The sequence below is a fragment of the Charadrius vociferus genome, unplaced genomic scaffold (genome assembly GCF_000708025.1).
Source record: "Charadrius vociferus isolate BGI_N301 unplaced genomic scaffold, ASM70802v2 scaffold958, whole genome shotgun sequence".
Taxonomy (NCBI): Eukaryota; Metazoa; Chordata; class Aves; order Charadriiformes; family Charadriidae; genus Charadrius; species Charadrius vociferus.
Window position 1 is genome coordinate 696148 of NW_009649741.1, and position 20805 is coordinate 716952.

General features: G+C 41.9%; 1 protein-coding gene across 1 annotated transcript in view; it reads right to left on the reverse strand.

Annotated features, from left to right (window-relative positions):
- Positions 1-10651, reverse strand: part of LAMB4 (laminin, beta 4) — a 42754-nt gene extending 32103 nt beyond the window's left edge. The window contains exons 1-7 of the mRNA XM_009890865.1: positions 10597-10651; positions 8023-8180; positions 4222-4357; positions 2720-2793; positions 1870-2058; positions 1256-1319; positions 501-715 (exon numbers count right to left, since the gene is read on the reverse strand). Of these exons, the coding sequence (XP_009889167.1) occupies positions 501-715; positions 1256-1319; positions 1870-2058; positions 2720-2793; positions 4222-4357; positions 8023-8180; positions 10597-10651 (891 nt within the window). The remainder of the gene's footprint in view (positions 1-500; positions 716-1255; positions 1320-1869; positions 2059-2719; positions 2794-4221; positions 4358-8022; positions 8181-10596) is intronic.
- Positions 10652-20805: the final 10154 nt, after the last annotated feature.

Below are 20805 nucleotides of genomic sequence, written 5' to 3' on the forward strand. Positions count from 1 at the left end.
GAGAAAAAAACTCTTGTTCCCAGAGGGAAAGAATTTGCAATCATGTTCCTGAATTTTTTAATAATCCATTTTTCATGGGTTAGCTTTGAATTATCAGCTATTCTTTGTGCCAATGCCTCCTCTCCTGCTGCAGAGCCCCTGAGCCCAGCTGGAGTGTGGAATGCACCCAACAAGTGGCCATTCAAGTCTGCACACACCACAGGCTACTTACTGCATTACAGTTGCACCATTACAGCTCTGGTATTTTGCTGCTATTATCAACATGTCTTGTCCCAGTTGCTTTTGAAACACACTAGTGCCAACAAAAAGTCAGCTTCTGAGCAGTACAGCCCAGGGTTTTAAAGGAAGAAGCTGTATTGAAACATTTTACCGCTTGGAGTTGCAAATTGTCAATCCAATGGTCATCAGAGACCTTACTTCCTCTCCCACCCTCCATCTCTTCCATCCCCCAAAATAGCAGGTAGGGACTGCCCTTGTTGGAGATAGCATTAATGACGCACCATCCCAGACTGATGGAAAACATCTCCCCGCAGATTCTGCACGGGATCACACTGGCTGGCATGGCCGTTGCAAAAGCAGCTGCCCCGCACAATCATCTCATACACAGCATAGTAGTACTTCTCAAGGGGATCACTGTGCCTTCTTCCAAGCAGAGCATCCCCAAGGGTGTGCAGTTTAGTAAAATTGATCCTTAGGTTTGTCAACGTAATGAGCTCTGGAAGGAAAGAAAAGAAATCAAGAGCCCAAGTTCACTCTAAAATGAGCAGGGTCAAATCTTCAGCTTGGATCAGTCAGCCAAGAATTCCCCCATACTGAAGAATTAGTTGTACTTGGATGAAGAATTAGTTAAAATTATCTGATATTGGTCGAGACCAGTAACCCATACAGTGCCATGGCACGGACTCACTCCTGGCACACAGCTAGGTAAGCGTTAGCACCCTCCTTGGTACAGCTCTGGCTGGGGCCAAGCTGTATTTTCCCAACCACTGCCTTCGTGGGTTCAGTGTGGATTGGGCCATCCAAAGGAAAGTCAGTTCAGCTGCATGCATGAGCTCTGCAGAGCTGTGCCGTTTACCCTGAGGGCCAGAGAATAAGATTGGCCCATTTTATTTATTAATACCGATGTCTCCCTGCGATCTTCTGGTACCTAATTTTCAACATCATTGACTTATACCAGCTGAGCTTTTCACCCTTTCAATGTACAAACAATCCACACCAGCAAAGTATCTCTGGAGAAACCCGGTATTGTCCATACCTTGGATATAAGGCACATATGGATTTTCTATTTCAAAGCTGGGATCCAAAGCTTTTAAAACAACCTGCAAAACAAATTAATACAGCTCTATAGATTGCTGAAGCTATTCTTTTTGGACATAAAGACTGTCACCTGAGACCCATTAGCTACTAATGCCACTTTACTGATCCCATAAAAGAAAAAACACAAGGCTATGGCCCTTATTCAGCAAGTGCTCTCACCCTTTCAGCCTGGCCTGATGTGTCAGGAGGAAGGAAAAGCAATACTCTAGAGTGATGTGGAGATGGGACCAGTACCCACCAAAGGGATCAAAGGACAGGCCCCTGCCTTTAACGGTAGAGGCTGATGGGGAGTCAAGATCTCTTATAAGGGTGACTTCCATATGAATTTGAAAACAAGAAAAGGGCACTAGAAGGTTCTGTACAAATAGTTTTATGAATTCATTTGGATGTAAAACTGAGTGGTTGTCTTTCCCTCTTCAGTAAAGTCAATAGCACTTCATGTCTCAGAATCTGTAGAAGTGGATCTGATGGATACAGAGAAGAGACCTTCAGCTCCAGAAAAAATAGCCATGTATGATCTGAACTCATACAAACACAGACACTTGGCAATACCTCGCCTTCAGTGGAGGGCTCGATGTCTGAATATCTTGAATCACAAATGACATCTCCCACACCTTTTGCTGGATGAGAAGAGACATTGGGAAAAGAAGCTGCACAGTCCTGTGCAAAATATCTAAATGCTTTCCAGGTCTGACCAAAGTCGGTGGAGCGCTCAACCAGCATTGCTGCAGGCCGAAATGTCTGCAAGAAATATTATTTAAAGAATTCCTTAACCAGGTGTTGACAAGACATCTCAGGTGTTGTTGTATTGACATTCTTGTTTGGGGGATGCCAACAGTTGGCAATTAAAATTCTGTGTTTGGGAGCTTGCAGGCCCACGACAGGGCTACTGTGCTGGTTACATGATTCTCTAAAAAAGCTGGATTGTTTATTCAAACCACTCTCTAGCAAAAGGGAAGGGTGACCTTCCACATAGATACAAGATTACTTTCTAAGCAAGGAAATTTACCATAATAATGTAGGAATTTTTTAGAAAAAAAAAATTGTAACCATCTGGATCATAATGGATAAGCATGATGAGACTGAACTAAATTGGAAAGAGCAACTGCAGTTCAGAGATGTCTTAAATTTTTAGGGCTTAATTTTGCATATTTTTTTTCAGCTTTAATTCTCAGATTTACAGAAAATAGGACTAGAAGGCACATGAATAGGAAGCTATTCAGTCTATCCTCCTCCCCTAAGGCAGGATCAACTATAACTTAACCTTACTTGACAGGTGTTTATCTAACCTGTTCTTACAAACCTCTAAAGATGGAGCTTTCACTGCCTCTCTAAGCAATTTATTCCTGTGGTTAAGTAATTAGTGTGTAGCATTACATAAAAGCTCTGGTAAAGGATGTACCTTAAAAGTCAGGATAAGATGGCTGAATTGGAATAAAGTTTCTAAGTCCAACCTAATGCTGACATGGTCAATGCCTGAAAAGAGAATGAAAATGAAGTGAAGAGCACAATGCACACATTGGAGGGGTTGCTGAGACAGCTTTCCTGTGGGGAACTTAAAGATGCCTTTTCCAGAAAAACAGCTAAGCTCTTTAAGGGCATCCCCTGTGCACAAACCCTGCAGGTGACAGAATCACTCTCTCAGGGGCAATCCGATGTGCTGCCTTTCTGGCACTGGCACCGTCAATGCTGCATGTCACTGAGACTGCAGGAGATGGTTAAAGGTCCTGTTCAGACTATTTGGACTGTACGTGATGGTGATAGTAAGGTTCTGGGCTTATGTCTTCCTGTATCCAGTAAGATTTTTCTAAAGTCCATCCAAAGAGTCTGCTTATTTCTAAGAAAAAAATTAAACCAAATAAAAATGCGGGTTTTTCATCATGCTAAACAGATCTGTTAAACCCTTCTATACTGCCAGACCTGAAGTTTGTTATGACCAGAGATATTGCATCTTCCAAAACTGCAACAAGTATGGAAACCTCCCCATAATTCACACGTTCACTGTAGAGAGTTGCAGGACCTCAGCTGATATCCCCATTGTTCACATCTGCGTGCAGAATCCCAGGGCTCCTGCTGACCAGGCTGTGCATGAGACCTCATCCCAGAAGAAAGATGGTGAGAGCAAGAAAAGATACTCTCACAGCTGGTCCACAGCTTTATTGACATTGATGTCCAAAACTGGTGACAGTTCCTTGCTAAACTCCATGAAAAAACAAGGCTTATGAATTGTAGTTGGATACCCAAAATAGAAGTAACATATTATCTTAATCTTTCTATGCCTTAATTTCCAACCAGTCAAATACTTTTTACATATTCACTATATGTCAAATAAAGTAGAGTAGACGCTATTCCTCCTATCATGCCTTCACAAAGAAGCTGCAAGGATATATAAATTTGTATCAGTGAAGAACTACTACAGAGAAGTTTGCAACAAAATTAATATGTGGCAATAAGGGTATTGATAGCCAGGCTTCATTTAATTATTTCTTAAAGTATTCGTGCTTTACACTGCAAGCACTATTTTTTTTTAAATGGATATTTGTGTTTTAGATACTCTGTCATTACACATCTGTAGGCAAATGCACCTTGTGCCACATTCCACATTTCCCTGAAAAGCAGACACTCTGTGAAAAATACATGTCCACTGTGTATAAGACAGCTCTGCCATGGGTCCTCTGGCCAGCTCTTGGAGATACTGTGCTTAAAAACTTGTCTGTAGAAAAACAGAATTTCTGAAATCCTATATTGTGACAGACAAATAGGTTTAAATGGCTCAGTATTACTGACTCAAAGAAAGCATATAGTTTTTTCTCATCGCTTCATGAAGGCAATGTGATGAAACCCAATTAGATAAATAAATTTCACAGTAACATTTTGCAGTAATATTTTCTCAAAGAAACTTACCATTTTCAGACTGCCACCACTTTTTTTTTCTATCGGGCTCAAAAGTTGTGATAACATTTTCAATCATGTGACTGTTGTGCTGCGTATAGGGATTATACGGGTATCTGGAATCACAGAGAAAGCACTTCTGTTCAGCCTAGAAAACAAAACAAGCAGAATAAAAGATGACTTTGGTCTCCTCTCTCAAGATCTGGTAGATGTACACATATTTATGCCATTGCAAGACTGGAGCCTGCCATGCTGCTTTGGGTGCCTGTGCTTTTAATCACTCAGGCTTTCATATATAAGGGCTAAGTCCAAGAAAATCATCATATGTACACCATATCTGTATAGTAAATGTGGGCCCCGGTTTGCCCCAGGCACTCTATAAAAACTACACTTTTTCAGTTGTGAAGAAGGGATCTCAGGATGAGCAAAGAGATGTTTGTTAAGGTGTTGATTCCGGGTTTAGCTGCCAGAGAGTTTGTTTTGCAAGAGTTTCTTGGGAGAAATTTATTTTTTTAAAGTTGAGCTTTTATTCTGGTCTCATAAAGGCTGTAGAAACTTTCGGGCAGTGACTGGAGTGAGGAGGCAGAGGGGATACAAGGGAGGACTGGATCTTCCAAGATCTGAAGAAATCTTGAAGAGGAACATACACTAAATCATTTATACATTTTTTTCCTCTCTCTTTTGCACAGTATCTAGGAGCTTGGAGACCAACCCAGGAGCAGCAGACAGATGCTGTTGTACAAACGGAAGATGAGGCTGGATCCAGGTACAATGTAAGTAGGTGGTCTGGGCTGACATCACCACCCCGACCACTGTTAGCACCTTTTGTAGGGATAGGGAAACTGGAAAAGATTAAAAACAATGCAAAGGAGGAAAATCAGGATGTCAATAGGATGAAAGGGTCTTGTTTGAAAATGTAAGAAGCAGAAGACTACGGCGGCAATGATTAGCCAATATTTCAATGCTGAATGAGAGGCTTTTGTCTGCAAAAGGGATTTGAAAGCAGGGGCAAGGAGCTCGTGTTTAAGGTAATAAGAGGGGAACTGAGTAGGAGACATAAGGAGAGGTGACAAGGTTAACCTGACGGGCTGGAAGATAACCCATGCTGAGCCATGCAGACGAGTGCAAGCAGCATGGGATTGCAGCCGGCAGGGCCACAGGGCAGCGTACAGCAGTGGATGCCCAAGGTGGCAGGGGCAGCTGCGCTATGCAGATGGACTCTGAGATTTGAGCAGAGCCTGAGCGCAAGGACTCTGGGACAAGCTAAAGCAGCAGGTGAAGCCCAAGCTGTGGGCCTGGCTGGCAGGGATGCTGGCAGGGAGAAGGGGGGACGACACAGCGCCCCAGAAGGAGCTGAAGGAGGAGGCACAGGTTCAGTTCCCTTGGCTAGGAGGCTGGCAGGGATGCTGCTGAAAATGGAAAGTAGAAGTCAGTGGCAGAAGCTGGGCTGGAAACGACCCAGAAGGGGGCTGGCGGAGAGACATCGCAGCCAGCGTGCTTACTATGGATAAGTATTAGGAATGGTTTGCACACCTTTGTATTATGAAGTCACCTGGGGATTATTCACATTTAAATACATTAACAGATATAGATTCATAGGTATGGTATAATTCTTGTGTTTTAAGCATTATGACAAATACATATTATATTCAACCATTCTATACCAGACTTGACAGATGTATATATGTACAATTTAGAAGATGAGACAGAAATATAAAAAGTAGTCAGTCAACTCACTTCACTAAGCTCTGGTAAGGAGAGCTCAGGTTACCAAAGCATTTGGCAGGACTGTGCATAGCCACACTCTGCTTTATATGGACACATAGAATATGACAACTTATGTTTAAGGTAAAAATCCTTTCGTGCCCCAAAGGACAAGCACATGCATGTCTATGTAAGGCAAGTCTGGCAGATCCCATTTGCCTCTGAAGTGTGCAGGTTTATACTCTTCTCAATTCCGAGTCCTCTTTCTTTTCCTTTCAAAACATGTGTAAGTAGTAAATCCAATCATAGAGCTAAAAACCACTTAACCTACATTTAGAAACAATAAGACACATTACTCTAAATAAGGAAATGATTTACAGTGCTTCTTTTCAAACACAAAGCAGTTGAACTTGAATTTTTTTCAATCTGAATTTTCAATAAGACATCCCAACCGAGTCCTGGCTCTTGGCAGCTTGCCGCGTTGACTAACACACACTTTCACAAGTAAGGTTTGCTCTCGTCATGATGCCTGACACAGGTCATCAAGAGGGGAACTGGGGGAGGAATAACTTTGCTTTGCAAGACGCAAGATGCAAAGCTTCCTGGCCTGCCTCCAGCAGAGCATTCAAAACATGCTGGTGAGAAAGAGAATTGAGTTGAGTAGGACTCTGATATACTATCGGTGACACACACATTTAAGGCAAGCTGATAGAGCAGAACACATTGCCAGAGCATAAGCCTCTATCTCTTGAGCTCTGCGAAGCAGAAGAATTTTTAGTTCTAACCCTCTTCAGGAGACATTCACTGGGGGTCAAGATACGTTGAGGGAGCATTAAATCACAGGGATTACTGCAGAACAGCCGCTCCTTTTCATGAGTCTGTATTTACATAATTCAAAGGATAAGTACCGGCAAGTGAAAATATTAATTTTTTTCTTACTCTTTGATCTCCTCTTAAACAGAGAGAGAAAAAAGCAGTCCATCCAGCTATGGGCCAGAAAGACGATGTCTCTGAAATGGTTTGTTGTGCCCATCTACCAAGCAGTGCCAAGAGTTAGAGCACAGCCAACAAGTTAGTGCCCAGGATCCACTTGTTCAAACAACATGGGGAAAACCAGCAAAAGGTGAAGACTGGCTCACAGGCTGTTTTGGAAGAGGAAAGAGGTATTTACATGTTGCAGAAAACCGTAGTTGCAATGAGTAACTCGGAGCAGTGCTTGGTGCCATCTCAGTATGGCAGAGCTTTGCACTGTAAACATGTCACAGGTTTTTGCCAGAAGGTCATAAACTGTAATTATTTTCAAATGCTTATAAATTAAGCTGTGTTTTATCAACTTCCTCTTCAGCCTACAGCTGGTATTTAGTGAAAATATTTCTATTTGCGACAATTTATTAGCTCAGTGGGGCCAAGTCCTCCAGGACGTGCAACAGGAGAATTCCCGCTTCTGTCTGGCACAGCTCCCACGCGCCTGCTGGTCCCCTACTGCCCCCATTGCTGCGGCCAGTAAGTGGGAGGGATCCATCTGATTGCCCGCATTTTGTATCTGCCTACTCACCCACATGGCCAAAGCCTGGATTACAACGTTACATTTTCCCTCTGCCAGAGATGGCTTTCTGCTTTTATCAATGTTGGTCTTATTTCAGATCAAAAGACATGAGAGGACATGGTATGAATATCTTAACAGGCTGCCTCAGGCCTCAACACTGTATGGGACATGTCCTCCAGCGAAGGTCTGTCAGTGCCTACAGCCTTCAGGACTGCACTCCTCCTGCACTCATGCACACGCAAACTGTGGTCTTCGCCTCTGAGGCACGAGTCAGAAAAGGACCCACAGAGCAAACCTCCTTCAGAAATCCCTGTGCTCATTTGCATCTCATGGATGTTTCTGCCTCTTGAGAAGCTGTACATCACTGTGGAGGCTGTTTGCTGCCAAACCCTCCATATGTGCTGCAATACAGCATAGCCTTCCACCAGACTTACGTCACACTGTCTGATGATTATTCAGACAACTCCAACAGAAACTTCCTAGTCTGGGCAAATTCCTTTTACAGATGAGAACATCGTTAGTAAGCAGAGCCCAGTTTATTAAAAAAGAAAGAGCAAACCAACCTCTAGGTAGCCTATAATGCAGTACTTCTGAGGGCTGTTAATTCCACAGGTTGACGAGGCTGTTAATTGCTTGCTGCGGCCCAAGAGGAGGTCCCCAACAGCCGGGTGGCAGGACCCAGCATCACAGTCATCCTGTGCTTGCTGGAGTCTTATCAGCACTGAGGGCAAAAGAAGATCAAAGAGAGCTGAAATTGTTTTGTATACCCAGCAGTATTCTCCAGACAAAATCAGTTAAATCCCAACATCAGCAGAAAACAAAATTATCCTTTGCCTGTTCTCCTTTTGTCCTTGTTAATATAATTTGGTGCAATCTTGAAGAGCTTTGGTAATGAAGACACCTGATGCAAAATCATTATAAAAAATACAGTTAGCATATTGCAAATCTATGCTAAAACTTAAATTCTCAGCAGATTATTGCACAGTAAAAATGACAATCTTCTATGAGCAACCATTTATTATGCTTCCTACCCTGGCATACCCATAGCCAACACTCCTGCAGCAGAATCACAGGCATTTCAATTGAGTCTGCGAGCAGAGCCAGATTTGGATGAATTCTGCCGATTTCTGTTGATTTCCAAGTGATAGGGTGGAATTGAGACCGGGATTGATGTCAGGGGCCCCTCACATTTTCTGATGATTTGCAATGAACGCCCTGGTCTGGTCCCAGAACACTCCATTCAGACACCATGGAACAGTCATTAATAATTAAACAGAATAATTCTGAATTCTCTAAATAATTACAGGGTCTTTTTGTTTATTTTGCCTTAAACAACTATAAATATTTTCCCCATTATATTGAGACTTCCCTTACAGGGTTTCTCCTTTTAAACAAGTTCTGTCCTGAAACACTGAACAGGAATGGGTACCTTGGAGGCTTTAGCTGTTCAGATTTACTTGGCTCAACTTGTTACAAAAGTGCAGTTAAAAAAACCCAAAACAATCAATACGTGAAGATCCCACAGAACACTAGAAACAGTAATGCAATTACAACAGTAAAAATACAGTATTTTGCAGCCAGATTTCAGTCTATGGCTCAAGCTATACTTCAGATGATGAGTGACGCTTGACTCTTTAGGTATAAAACAACACATAAGTTTGGTTAGCTTGCCCTTCTTTATTTATGCAGATCCACGCTCACTATTTGTTAGCAGATATTGACTGCTCCTTTCAGGACCTGATTCAGACTCTGTTACAACACCTATCTTTTCTTTGTACTTAAAGGTTTCATATCACTTATAGCTCCTAGGTAGGAGAGCGCGGAGTGACACTGTCATGTGTGTCTTAATAGCATACTTCAAAGAAGCACTCCAGCAAAATCTTGGAGACATATGTAAATCACATGATAATATTTCAAAATTGGCCTAAGTAAGAGTAACATCTGTACTTACTGAGGTGTAACAGGATTGCCAGCCCCAGCCTCATGCCTTCCCGTGAAACTCAAACTGGTACCGCTGCAAGAGAAGAACTGGTGGGTCACCCAGTGCTCTGCCTCACCAAGGCACCCTTTGCACATCGGCTCACCCAGAGCTAGCCTTTAATAAAGTGACAGAGCTATCATAAAAATATTAAGATTAAAAGGAAACCCTGGCTTTGATTTTGTTCTAGTAAAAATCTCTCATGACAGAAATTTTGGCACTGAAACAGGGATGAAAGCAGAGGGACACCTCACAAGGGCTTTCGGAGACGACTGTGAAAACATATTCACACTTAGCATAAGATAAAAACAGAATGCTATCAACAAAAATATTGTAGTATTCAAGTACAAGCTATTCAATCCTAATTAGATTCAGAAGGGCTGTTCGCAGAGTTCTAACTCCTTCTCTGGCAGTTCTTGTTTCTTTTTGTTAACTTAAAACAAAGACTGAGGTCCTAATGAAGAAGTGCCACTGAGAAATGCCTGATGTCAGGTGCTATGAATTTTGGCAGAGACAAGACTATAACCGCATCCTAAAGCATGTGAGGAAAAACAGGTAATGTCAGCATCAACGTAAGAGTCATACAGGGGAACCTCAGCGTGAACCCAAGGGAGGTTCATTGTAGCATTTACTTCACATCCTTCCTCTTCCTATTGACCTGGAGGAAAATTAAACTTGCCAACACAAAACCTGTTGGAAAAACAGAAGGAAGCCATGGATATAAAAGAGAACCCAGCATCCTGCCACCAAGTAGACCTCCCAAACCGCATCCTGTCCCCCATCTTTGTGCCTTCCACCTCTTTCTCCATCTGTAGGCACCAGCGGGGCCAGCGGCGCCCTGATGCAGCTCCAGCTGCTGGGGCATGCTGCATGACCATGCCCAAAGTGCTGCTTCCCAGCTTCATTCTTGTTCCTCACCTTCATACGGCTGTTGCTATGCTGAATGAGCTAAGCCAAAACACTCCCCCCAAGAGCAGCGGGAACATAAGCAAAAACATTCAAAGTATCTCAGCTGTTACAAGCTCCATATAGGCTTGGTTCATGCAGGTCTATACAGCACATGACAAAACAGCCATAACTATATGGCTATTTCAACAACCACAGGCAGAGAAAGCTATCAAGAGCCACCAGCCTTTCATGCTGCTTCAGCTCCTCTCACCCGCCACGACTGCGGAGAGCCTGGTGTGTGATGGTAAGACGATGCTGGTGAGCATCTGCGCAGCTGCGCCTGGCTCCCTGGCTCCAGAGAGCTGGCAGCAGAGCCAGTGTCTGAGACACAACCAAGCAAACACCTTCCTCCTGAGCTGGACTTCGCATTGTATACTCTGTCAGAATAGCAGATGACTCAGAGATGACTTAAACAGCGACACCACTGCAGTAAAATATAAGTATCCACAGTAACAGTAATCTTGGAAGTTATACATCACAGTCCCTACCGTTTCTAACACCATGATGTTCAATACCAGTGATACTCTTTAAACATGACTCACTTAAACAGAGAAACAAGGACCAGCAAAACCCCAACATACTTTAGTTTCATGCTTACTAGGAAAATTAAACACTGAAGAAGTCTTACCTGGGTTTCAGACAGCCAAGTGTTTCAGCTGGAAATGAGCACAGCCGACTGAGGGAAGCAAGCAAAGGCATACCTGAGTGCTTCAGCTGGAGAAGACAGCGCGTCCCCCGAGGCACCAAGGTGTAGGTGAGAATGAGACCCAGCCTGCAACCTGCCAAAAGCTTGATTTGTGAACTCTTTCTACCGGAGCTTCTGGCATCAGCAAATATGTGCAGTGAAAGAAAATTGTGACAGGTTAAGTTCATGGCAGAAAAAGTTCACGCAACAGAAGAGAGAAGGCTGGGATTCTTAAAGTGATGGCAAACAACTCTTTAATTGTTATTTAATTAAACAACTGTTCAGTTGGTCCAGTTTGCAACCAAACATCAAAGTCTTTATGCCTAACTCACATCAAGTCTAGTGGCACTTATTCATCTGAACATGGGCTAGAAAGGACGACTCCTCACAGTCAGGGTGCAGGCGGTCTGGAAGTGCTGACTGTGGGTTTTGAGGTGAGAGTGAACATGCCTACAGGAAAGCTGTGATCACAGTCGTGAGGACATATGAGCCAGCTTCAAATTAGCTCAAGCTCTGGATCACTGCCGTGAGCACTAGGGTTTATTTTTCAATTTAAAGCTAAAGACAACAAGGCAACTTTGAGCCACAGCTTTGCGTTTCAGCACAAATTTTGCCTGTAACTGCCCAGTGCGGCAAGTGCAGGGCAGGGTGGTGTGTGGCGTACAGTGTGGTGGCTGGAGACGTGGTGATGGAGCAGCTCCGACATGGCATTCACCAGCTCGTGCGCACTGTGATTCCACCTGTGGCACTTTGATTCCAGTTTGCAGAGTGGCAGGTTGTCTTGGGTATGCATTTTTAGTTGTGATATATTTGTTGTCGGCTCTCCTCTGACCATTTGTAAGGCTTAATTCATAACCATCTGTGAAGTATCATCACATCCTCAAACAGAAAGCTTTCTATATGTGCAAAATATGTTTTATAAACTAATCATCGTTTTTCATTTGGTAGTTCCTATTATTTCAGAAAAAAAAAAAAAGTGTTCTTTAATCCTATTGCAATGATGAGTACTTAGTGTCCTCTGCCATTAATATGATTGTTCACTCTAGCAGAAATAGTTCATGTACTTACATTTTTTAAAATTATTTTTGTCAAATGCATGGAAATTACTTGTGGGAGTCTTTTTTTAGGCTAATTTAATCTACTTTGGTTTGCATTTATGCATGATTAATTATTGTACAGATGGTTTATATTTAGTGAGTTTCAATATTAAGAAATAATACACTAAATGATATATTAAAATATTAATTTTACTTTTGATGTGTAAGCAGTATGTCAAGTGCTCTTTGAAAGAGAGACATACAACTGAAGAAAGTCTTCTTATTATTGTGATGCTACTAAATTATAGAACGGTTGACATTTTATTCGCATATTTGGTAGGGAATTCAGATTTTGTTACAGAGAAGTTATGTGAGAAGTAAATATCACGGAAGATTTATTTGCAGAATATAGCTGGTCCTTTGTTTTGATTTATGTAGTACCCCAAGCAAGAAGGAGGTTTTAAACCGCTTGAGGCAGGGATTAAGAAACTTCTTTCTTGCTTCTTTAATCTCTCCACTGGTAAAGGATCTGGATTTATAATGCATCACTCGTCCCATGCTGGCTGGAGGGCGGATAGCACTGGTGCGTGATTTTTCAAGTCATCACAGGTCCTACGGTTGTCATTTCTTAGGCCCGAGGCATATCCGTAATACTCACAAAGGACAGGAATCGCTCGCACTTCAGCATATATTCCCTTCACACACACTAGCCAGCAGTGAGGGAAGAGGGCAAGAGTAGAGGCTCCAGCCACGCTTCACAGCCTGGTGCCGGGTTGCTGAATGACGGGCAGTTGGCAGTAGCCCATACAGGTACACCTTTTCCTCCGATGGACACTTTGAATAAAAATGTCTCTTTGGGTATATAGATTTTTTTCCCCTGTAATGAAAATGTGAAAAACATCAGAAAAAAAATAATAATCTGGTTTTCTTTAAAGTTTCAATAAGAAATACAATTACTTGAGCCTAGGATTATTCTCACCATGTGAAAAGTAAGTATTTAATCTAAACAAATCACCTGGGCTTCCCTAAGAGTCAATTGAGAAAGACAGAGGTCCCTACAGGGTCCATCCTACCACCTTCCTTAGATACTTGCCTTAAAGGGACAAATCCCCCTTTGGAGGTATCCGCTGCTTTCCTGTGGCTCTGGGCAGCCCAGTTCCCTAGCTTAGGACAGATGCCTCTATTTTAAGCAACTAAAGTGTGCTAAGATGAATCCCATCCATAAAGAAATGGCCAAAACCGTAAATGAAATCTAATGGTCCAAAAAGCAAAACCATCTTGCTACATTTGTCTCTCTCCTCTTTTGTTTCTGCTCTCATTTCTTCAAGCGTCTTGTGTGCTTTAAGTGTCATTTCTCACAGGCAAAGACTTTTTTCGTTTTCTACACATCAGGAGAATGTAGCACTGAATAATAAAACCAGAATGAAGTATAAGCTTACAATAAAAGAAAATATTATTTTATTTGACAGATCTGATCAGGAGAGAGCTAAGGACAGCAGAAGAATATGCTGTGGAGCTCAGGGGCAGGGGGAGAGGGAGGCCACCCCATCCCCCAGCCTCCTCAACTCCACGTCCCACCAGCTGGCTGCTCCTCCATATCTTGCATCCTGCAGCAAACAGCTGCTTTAAAAATTGTATTTAATAATTGTTTAAATGAGCTTTTCCACATTTCAGAAGGGTGTAAAGTCTGTTTATAATTTATGAGAAACTTCTTCATTTTCTAACAGTCACAGCACCCCATGGTGCCCTTCACCTTTTGTGTGCAAGTCAGATATTTGAAGTCTTTGTTTTTTTCACCACAAACAAGAAATAGTTTCAACTTGAATATTATCTCCCTGACAGGCACAGCGGTGCTGACGGTTGTAATCAACACTGAAGAGAAAAAAGACACAGAGGGTGATGAACTGTATTGTTTTAAAATATCAATGTGATTTTCAAAGTGCTATTCAAGACATACATATTCACGATGTAACGTTTCATGTTATTTCCTAAGGTCCTGATAGTTCCAAGCTGGCAGTACAACCGGCAGGATGAGAAGTCCATCACATACCTCGTTGCAATCTCATGTTAGTTTACTCAGAATTGGTGAGTTCATGCAGTACAACTGGACAAGGCTGTTTCTAGCAACCTTCTCACGTCAATAGACAAAAGTGCTTGAAATTTTACACTTTTCATTGATTACTGGCCTATTAATCAGAAATAATTATTCTCCCTAAATTCAAGAGAAAAAAACAGATTATTGCATATGAAAACAGAGCAAAGGGGACTATAAAGAACAAAAGAAAAGGAACACACTCAGGAAGAAGCAACTGAAGACACATATGAGGAAAAGGAAGCAAAAGAGCTTTTCTAACCTCCACAAGGTGCTACAGCCTGGTCTCCAGGGCTGCCTCTGGCCTCTCTTCCTCTTCTTCCCTCCCCACTAGATCTCCTAGCAAGAGAGGTGTTGTGCTGTGTCCCCACTGACCTTCCACAGGGGGACAAAGAGAAAGTGCACCAAGGAAAGCAGATTTACCCTCCCAAGCACAGTCTCAGGGTTCCTGGCTTTATTCAGCCCCATTAAGTCCACATTCATGTTTACTCCATGATTATGAGGAGAAAACTGCATTTTGAGGCTTTAACGGAAGTGCTGTAGGCTATCTATATAAACCCCACAAATGTAGGAATTAACCATGCACGCTTTCTCCACTAAAAAGGGAGAGTTGTATCAGACTTGCAGGAGTTAATAGAAGCTGTATTTGTATTGATGAATTTATTAGAAATAATCTAAGGTCTTTGCAAACAAGACAACTGGAAAAGATTTTTTAAAGCCAATATTTGCTTTGCACATCTCACTATTTTAGGTACCTGGAAAGGTTTGCTTCTCAGAAAACTGATGTCCATTTCAAGCCATTAAAGCCAAGTTGCTTCACATTAAAAATAGCCATTTTTTTGTGACTAAAGACAATTTGACTAAAGATTTTTTTTTTAAAGACAATTTGTTCAATTCTTTTCTTTAAGAAAACAAAAACTGCAAAGTACACACAACATGGGCCAGAGGTTACAGTCCTTCCAACTCTACCAACAAATCGACTTGAGCAGCATGAAGAGCAGTTGTTGAATTAGATTTACCTATCTGCTTTTAAAGAGTCAATCATACTTTGTTTTAAAACATCAAGCTGTATTTTGGCAAACAAATAAAAGACCAAAGAAACCCCTTAGTAAACCAGAGATTAAAATTCTATTATAGCTTTAAAGTGCAATTTGTACGAGGACAATATACACAGAGCTAGGATGATGGCAACAGTTTTTCACAACAGCCACTACCCTGCAACATAAAGTAATCAATCTTCTCAGTGGAAAGCTTTTTCCACCACTATGTTAATAGGTCATAATAGTGCTCTTATTCTGCTAATGGTCTCTGTTCTGTTGAAAGTGCTAAGAAAAGATTGTCCTATTTTTATTCACCCAAATTTGTAGCAGTGTTCCATTTTAAATCCCTATTATTAGATTTTCCATACCTGTCAGCCTAAATTATCCTAAGTATTTTTCTCTAGGTTAACATAAATTCTTCTGCAAAGGTCAAATTGATGTTGTTTAGAAATTATCCTGAGCTCAGAAAATCTCTCTGGCCCCTGAGGAGCCTTTGTGGCCTACTGGCTTAGAGATATTTTGTTACCAATGCAGAAACCTTCCATACTGTAGTCTGTTTGGGAACTAAGGTGTGTGTTTGGGTTGGGTTTTTTTTTGGTATAAACAAAAATCAGAACCCAGGAGACCACAATGTAAAGAACAAACAAAGAGAAAACAGTCAGTTCCACAAGCTCCCCAAAAAACCCTAGGAAATTGAGACCATCGGGAGGAGAACCTGACAGGCAGAAGGATGACGGCTTCAGTTTGAGGAGAGAAAACAGTGGAGAGAAAAATGTGCCTTCTGGAGGACAGCAGCAGTGGCAGCAGCAGCTGCAAGAGCATCCACTGCAGAGCCACCAAATCCCAGTGGTTAGAGAGCTCCCATGGAAGCTACTGGCTCAGTCCTCTGGTTGGAAGCACAAAACAAAATCAGCTCTATCACCACCCTGGAGAGTGTCCAAACTACTGGTCTCTGAAATGAAACAAGTCTGCCCTCATAGTTTCTCCTTATTTTTTACAAGATATGAAAATTTAAATATTATGTTTTAGATTGACCCGGAATAAAATCATTTTGGTTCATTTAGTTAATTTTGCTTAGTAAAAGTGAGATGTACCGAAAAAGCACCACTTTTCTCTCTCGTTACTTTGTTGGCTGGAAGAAATGGTTTCTTTCTCATATAACTGGGGAAAAAAAGTAGCACAAAATCACTAGAAATCTAAAAAACTACATTTAAACGGAAATTAATAAAGCTTCAGGAAGCTGTACAAATAGAAATGTCTATATGGCGAAATAACTGGGAAATCTGATGTTTTCCACCTGTAGTCAGCAATACCTGTGATGCGTGTGGTGTCTGGCTGTGACCACAACAGCACTTTCATACAGCCCCTCTCCTGTGGTCACCCATAAGGTCCCTGGTGGCAGCAGACAGCAAGAGCAGAGCACACAGGTGTTAGATGAACCAGAGCTCAGTCAAAAGCCTCAACAGCTACACATATGTTGTGGTTTAACCCCAGCCAGCAACCAACCACCACGCAACCGCTCACTCACTCCCCCCACAGCAGGATGGGAAAGAGAATCAGAACGGTAAAAGTGAGAAAACCCAGGGATTGAGATAAAGAGAGTTTAATAAGTAAAGCAAAAGCCGCTCAGGCAAGCAAAGCAAAACAAGGCATTTATTCACTGCTTCCCGCCAGCAGGCAGGTGTTCAGCCATCTCCAGTAAAGCATCATGCGTAAGAGTTATGTGGGAAGACAAAGACCATCACTCCAAATGTGTCCCCCCTTCCTTCTTCTTCTCCAGCTTTATATACTGAGTATGACATCATATGGCATGGAATAGCCCTTTGAACAGCTGGGGTCAGCTGTCCCAGCTGTATCCCCTCCCAACTTTTTGTGCACTCCCAGCCTGCTCGCTGGTGGGGTGACGTGAGGAGCAGAAAAGGCCTTGATGGCTTAGCAACAATCAAAATCATTAGTGTGCTATCAACAGTATTCCCATCCCAAACCCAAAACACAGCACTATACCAGCTGCCAGTAAGAAAGTCAACTCTAGCCCTGCTGAAACCATGACAACATACCTTCTTTTGCCTAATTTGACAATATAAACAGCTAAACTGACATTTTGGAGATTCTTCATTTTCAGTCCCAAATGAAATTTAATACAAAGGCTTCTGGGGAGTATTTAAATCTATCAACATATACATGTTAATTACCTAAAGGTATGACAGAATGATGGCTGGCTGACTATCAGATGTTTAATTTTATCTGTGTCTATTCTGTAACATCTGGAATCTGTACAAACACAGGAAGTATCATGCACAAGTCACACATAAAATAAGTGAGGGGAATGATTAGATTTCGTCATGGAAATAACCAATGTAACAATAGCACAGCAGTAACACGTGCATGCTAGCAAGTTGGGAACTGGTGCATAGTTTTATATAATTTACCCAGGATCAAGAATATATAACTTTTGCTTTATATTTCTCTCAAGTGCTTAATTGTACCAGATGGGAGAAAGGAGAAAAATTAATGCCTCGCTTCACTTTCCTGATCTCCCCTTGTCATATAGAAGGGAAGTGTTGTCATCGCCAGGCAGGAGCAGCTGGGTACAATGGAAACCCAGCCAAGCACAGAAAATGCCAGGAACAAACCTGGAGAGAAGGAAATACTTCTTGCTTTCAAACACTACTATTGAAGCTGTTGCCTTTCAGCAGAAGAAGGCAGGAAGCAATCTTTCCCTTGCTGACCATCTGCGCGGAGCGCATTTCAACAGCAATTGGTTTGCTCATACGTTGCCCATCCTTTCTCACTAGACAGTTTATGACCATTACCCTGAGCTCCCTGCAGTGGATTTAAGGGAGTAGGTGTCTATGAACACTGAGCCAGATGGTACTTCAGAGTCTCCGCTGTATCTTGAAGGGTAAGCAGCCTGCAACAGAAAACAGGGTAGAAAAGGATCAGAGCTTTGGGGAAGCCAGGGCCAGTTTGAAATTGGTGATTGAGAGGGTGGGGAGAGGGAAGAGAAGCAGCTGATACAGGTACACTGGCAGGGAGAAGATGTTGTGTTTTGAGAAGGTCCACATGTACTCATAGGGACATGGACTGCATAAGGAAGATGTGGAGAGAGCTGGGCAGGGGATTACAGAGAAGATGTTGGAAGTTGTAGCTGGAAGTTTTGGCTTGGTTATATGAACATGAAAGAAGTGCCATGTGCTAGGAATTCGGAAAAAAGCATTGTCATGCAGGAACAGAGGCTGAAAAAACCCAGGGCTATCCACAGGGCCTCCATTCACTGTGTGGGCAGGTCTCTTTGAAGAGCTGAGATGCATTGGAACTACTTGGTATGTTAAGGTATTCATGTAAGAGTATCCTGACCCCTTCAGATTGCCTTGCAGAAGTGTCCTGAAAATGAATGAAACCCCTGGTGATTGCTAGATTATACTTAGACTAGACAAAGCTTAGTTAACAGTTGTTATTTTTGCTACATTCAGCTCTCACCAGTCATATTCAAATTGTTACAGAAAGCAACTGACATGGCAAAATTAAAAAAAAAACCCAACACCACCAAAACATGGAGTTAATTTCCTTTATTATTAAAATCAAAACAATATTCCTATAAAGCAAAACCTTTCTAGCAATTTGCCAAGATTTTCTTACAACCTGTTTGGCCAGGCAAAGGGAATAACTTTCAAGAAAACTCTAAAGATTTCTTTCTTGTAGAGACCAAACAGTCAAATGTGCATTCTTACCTACACAGGTTTCACAATACATTCGTGGAACTTTGTTCTGCTGATGAAGCATCAACTCACATGCATGCTATTAGCATATTTGTAACACCACAAGGGTCATGACAACTTGAAAAAAAATTGATAAAATATTAGTAAGACTACATCAACCTTATTATTTATGAATAACCTAGTATCAATATCAGCTCACACGTGGCTTATCCAGACCTCTCCCGAACCCTGCAGTGTCTTTCATGCAATTAAAAAATAGCAATGTCTTTTTCTCTATCAAAAGCAAATCATTCACATCCCTCCACTATGCCAGCTAACACTGTTCTCAACCAGGTAGCCCTGCAAAAGCCCAAACCCTTCCTATCATGCAGGATTTTAAGGCTAGTGATACTTTTCAAGACTAAGCTTTATGCTGGGACACGGCAAACTTGTAGAAAAGGAGTAAAAAAATATGATTATTTGTGAATACAAGTTCAAAGAAACTTTGAGAAACCTATTTATTAACATTCATGTTTTTTTTCAGGAAAACTGTGTTCCAAAGAATGGAACACAGAACATTAAAATCACAGAAATACTGAAGGTCACAATGTACACTAGTGTATGTGTCTTTGCCTCTTGACAGTTGCTGGCCTTATGCTGAGTGTTTAGACAATTCAAGAGGCCATTATGCAAAAGGACTAGTGTTTTCATGTAACTTAATCAATTATCAAAACATTTCTGCTTTGTAATCGTGATCTAATTACTAAAAATAGCCAAGTGGTGATAGATCAGGATTTATTACTAACTTGACATTTGTAATCTAGACAGGAATTCAGCTCAGTGACTGATGTTCTTTTCTCCCCACACACACCATACAATTTATCAACAACATATAGCAAATCTCCACTGAATGAAAGACACAACTTCACATCAGTTATCTGTCTACACCAAACAATTTAAATTCTTGGGAAAAGGAGAAAAAAAAAATCAACCAGATTACACCATAACGTTTTTAACTGTAGTTTTCACAGTGCTTTAGTTGAGTACAGTGCTTATTCCAGCTCCCCTGTGAGTGAAGCATGAGCCTCGTGAAGCAGTTGTACATATTGCATTTTAAATGTCAGCTAAGTCACAGAAATATTCAAAAGAATAATTAGGATTAATTTCTCTTTAAAAAGATTTGTAGTGATAAATAATTTTGGATTACATATTAAAATAGCGGTGATTCCATAGAACAAAGTTGTCCTATTTACACAATGAATTAACGGTAAATAGGATTGTTTCAGATAGCCTAAGTGGCTTTAGCATATTTTTCCTTTCAGTGAACTGGACTGGTCTGCTTTCTGAGACCCTAGGAAAAGAAATTTTCATGAAGATAATTTAAAAAAGGATCTTTCAAAAGACCAGAAGTGGGACCGAGTTGGAAAAATGATGCAGATTAATAGAGACCGAGGCCTCCTTTCAAGCCCATCTTTTTTTTTATTTAAACCAGCTACAGATGCACCAAGAAAATAGAGGACCGTAGGTAAATACCACCACAACCACCACATGCGTTGCAATGCAACCGCAACTCCTACACATGGCGGGACTAATACCACTCAGGTTTTGGGCAAGGCGGCAGCGGCCCTGGCCGGGGGAAGCGCCACCGCAGCCGTGGGCTGAGGTGAGGTGAGGTGAGGTGAGGCGATGGCGGGACTGCAGCTGCCTTCACCCCGGCCGCCCCCTCGGGCTGACCGCCAAAGGGCTACTTCACCAGCAACCCGTGACTATACAAACCGGTTTTAAGCATCAGCTGAAGTGGGGGACGTATAAACGCCGACATCCCCCTGTGATCGCGCAGCTTCACCGCCCGAGGGGCAGGCGTCGGG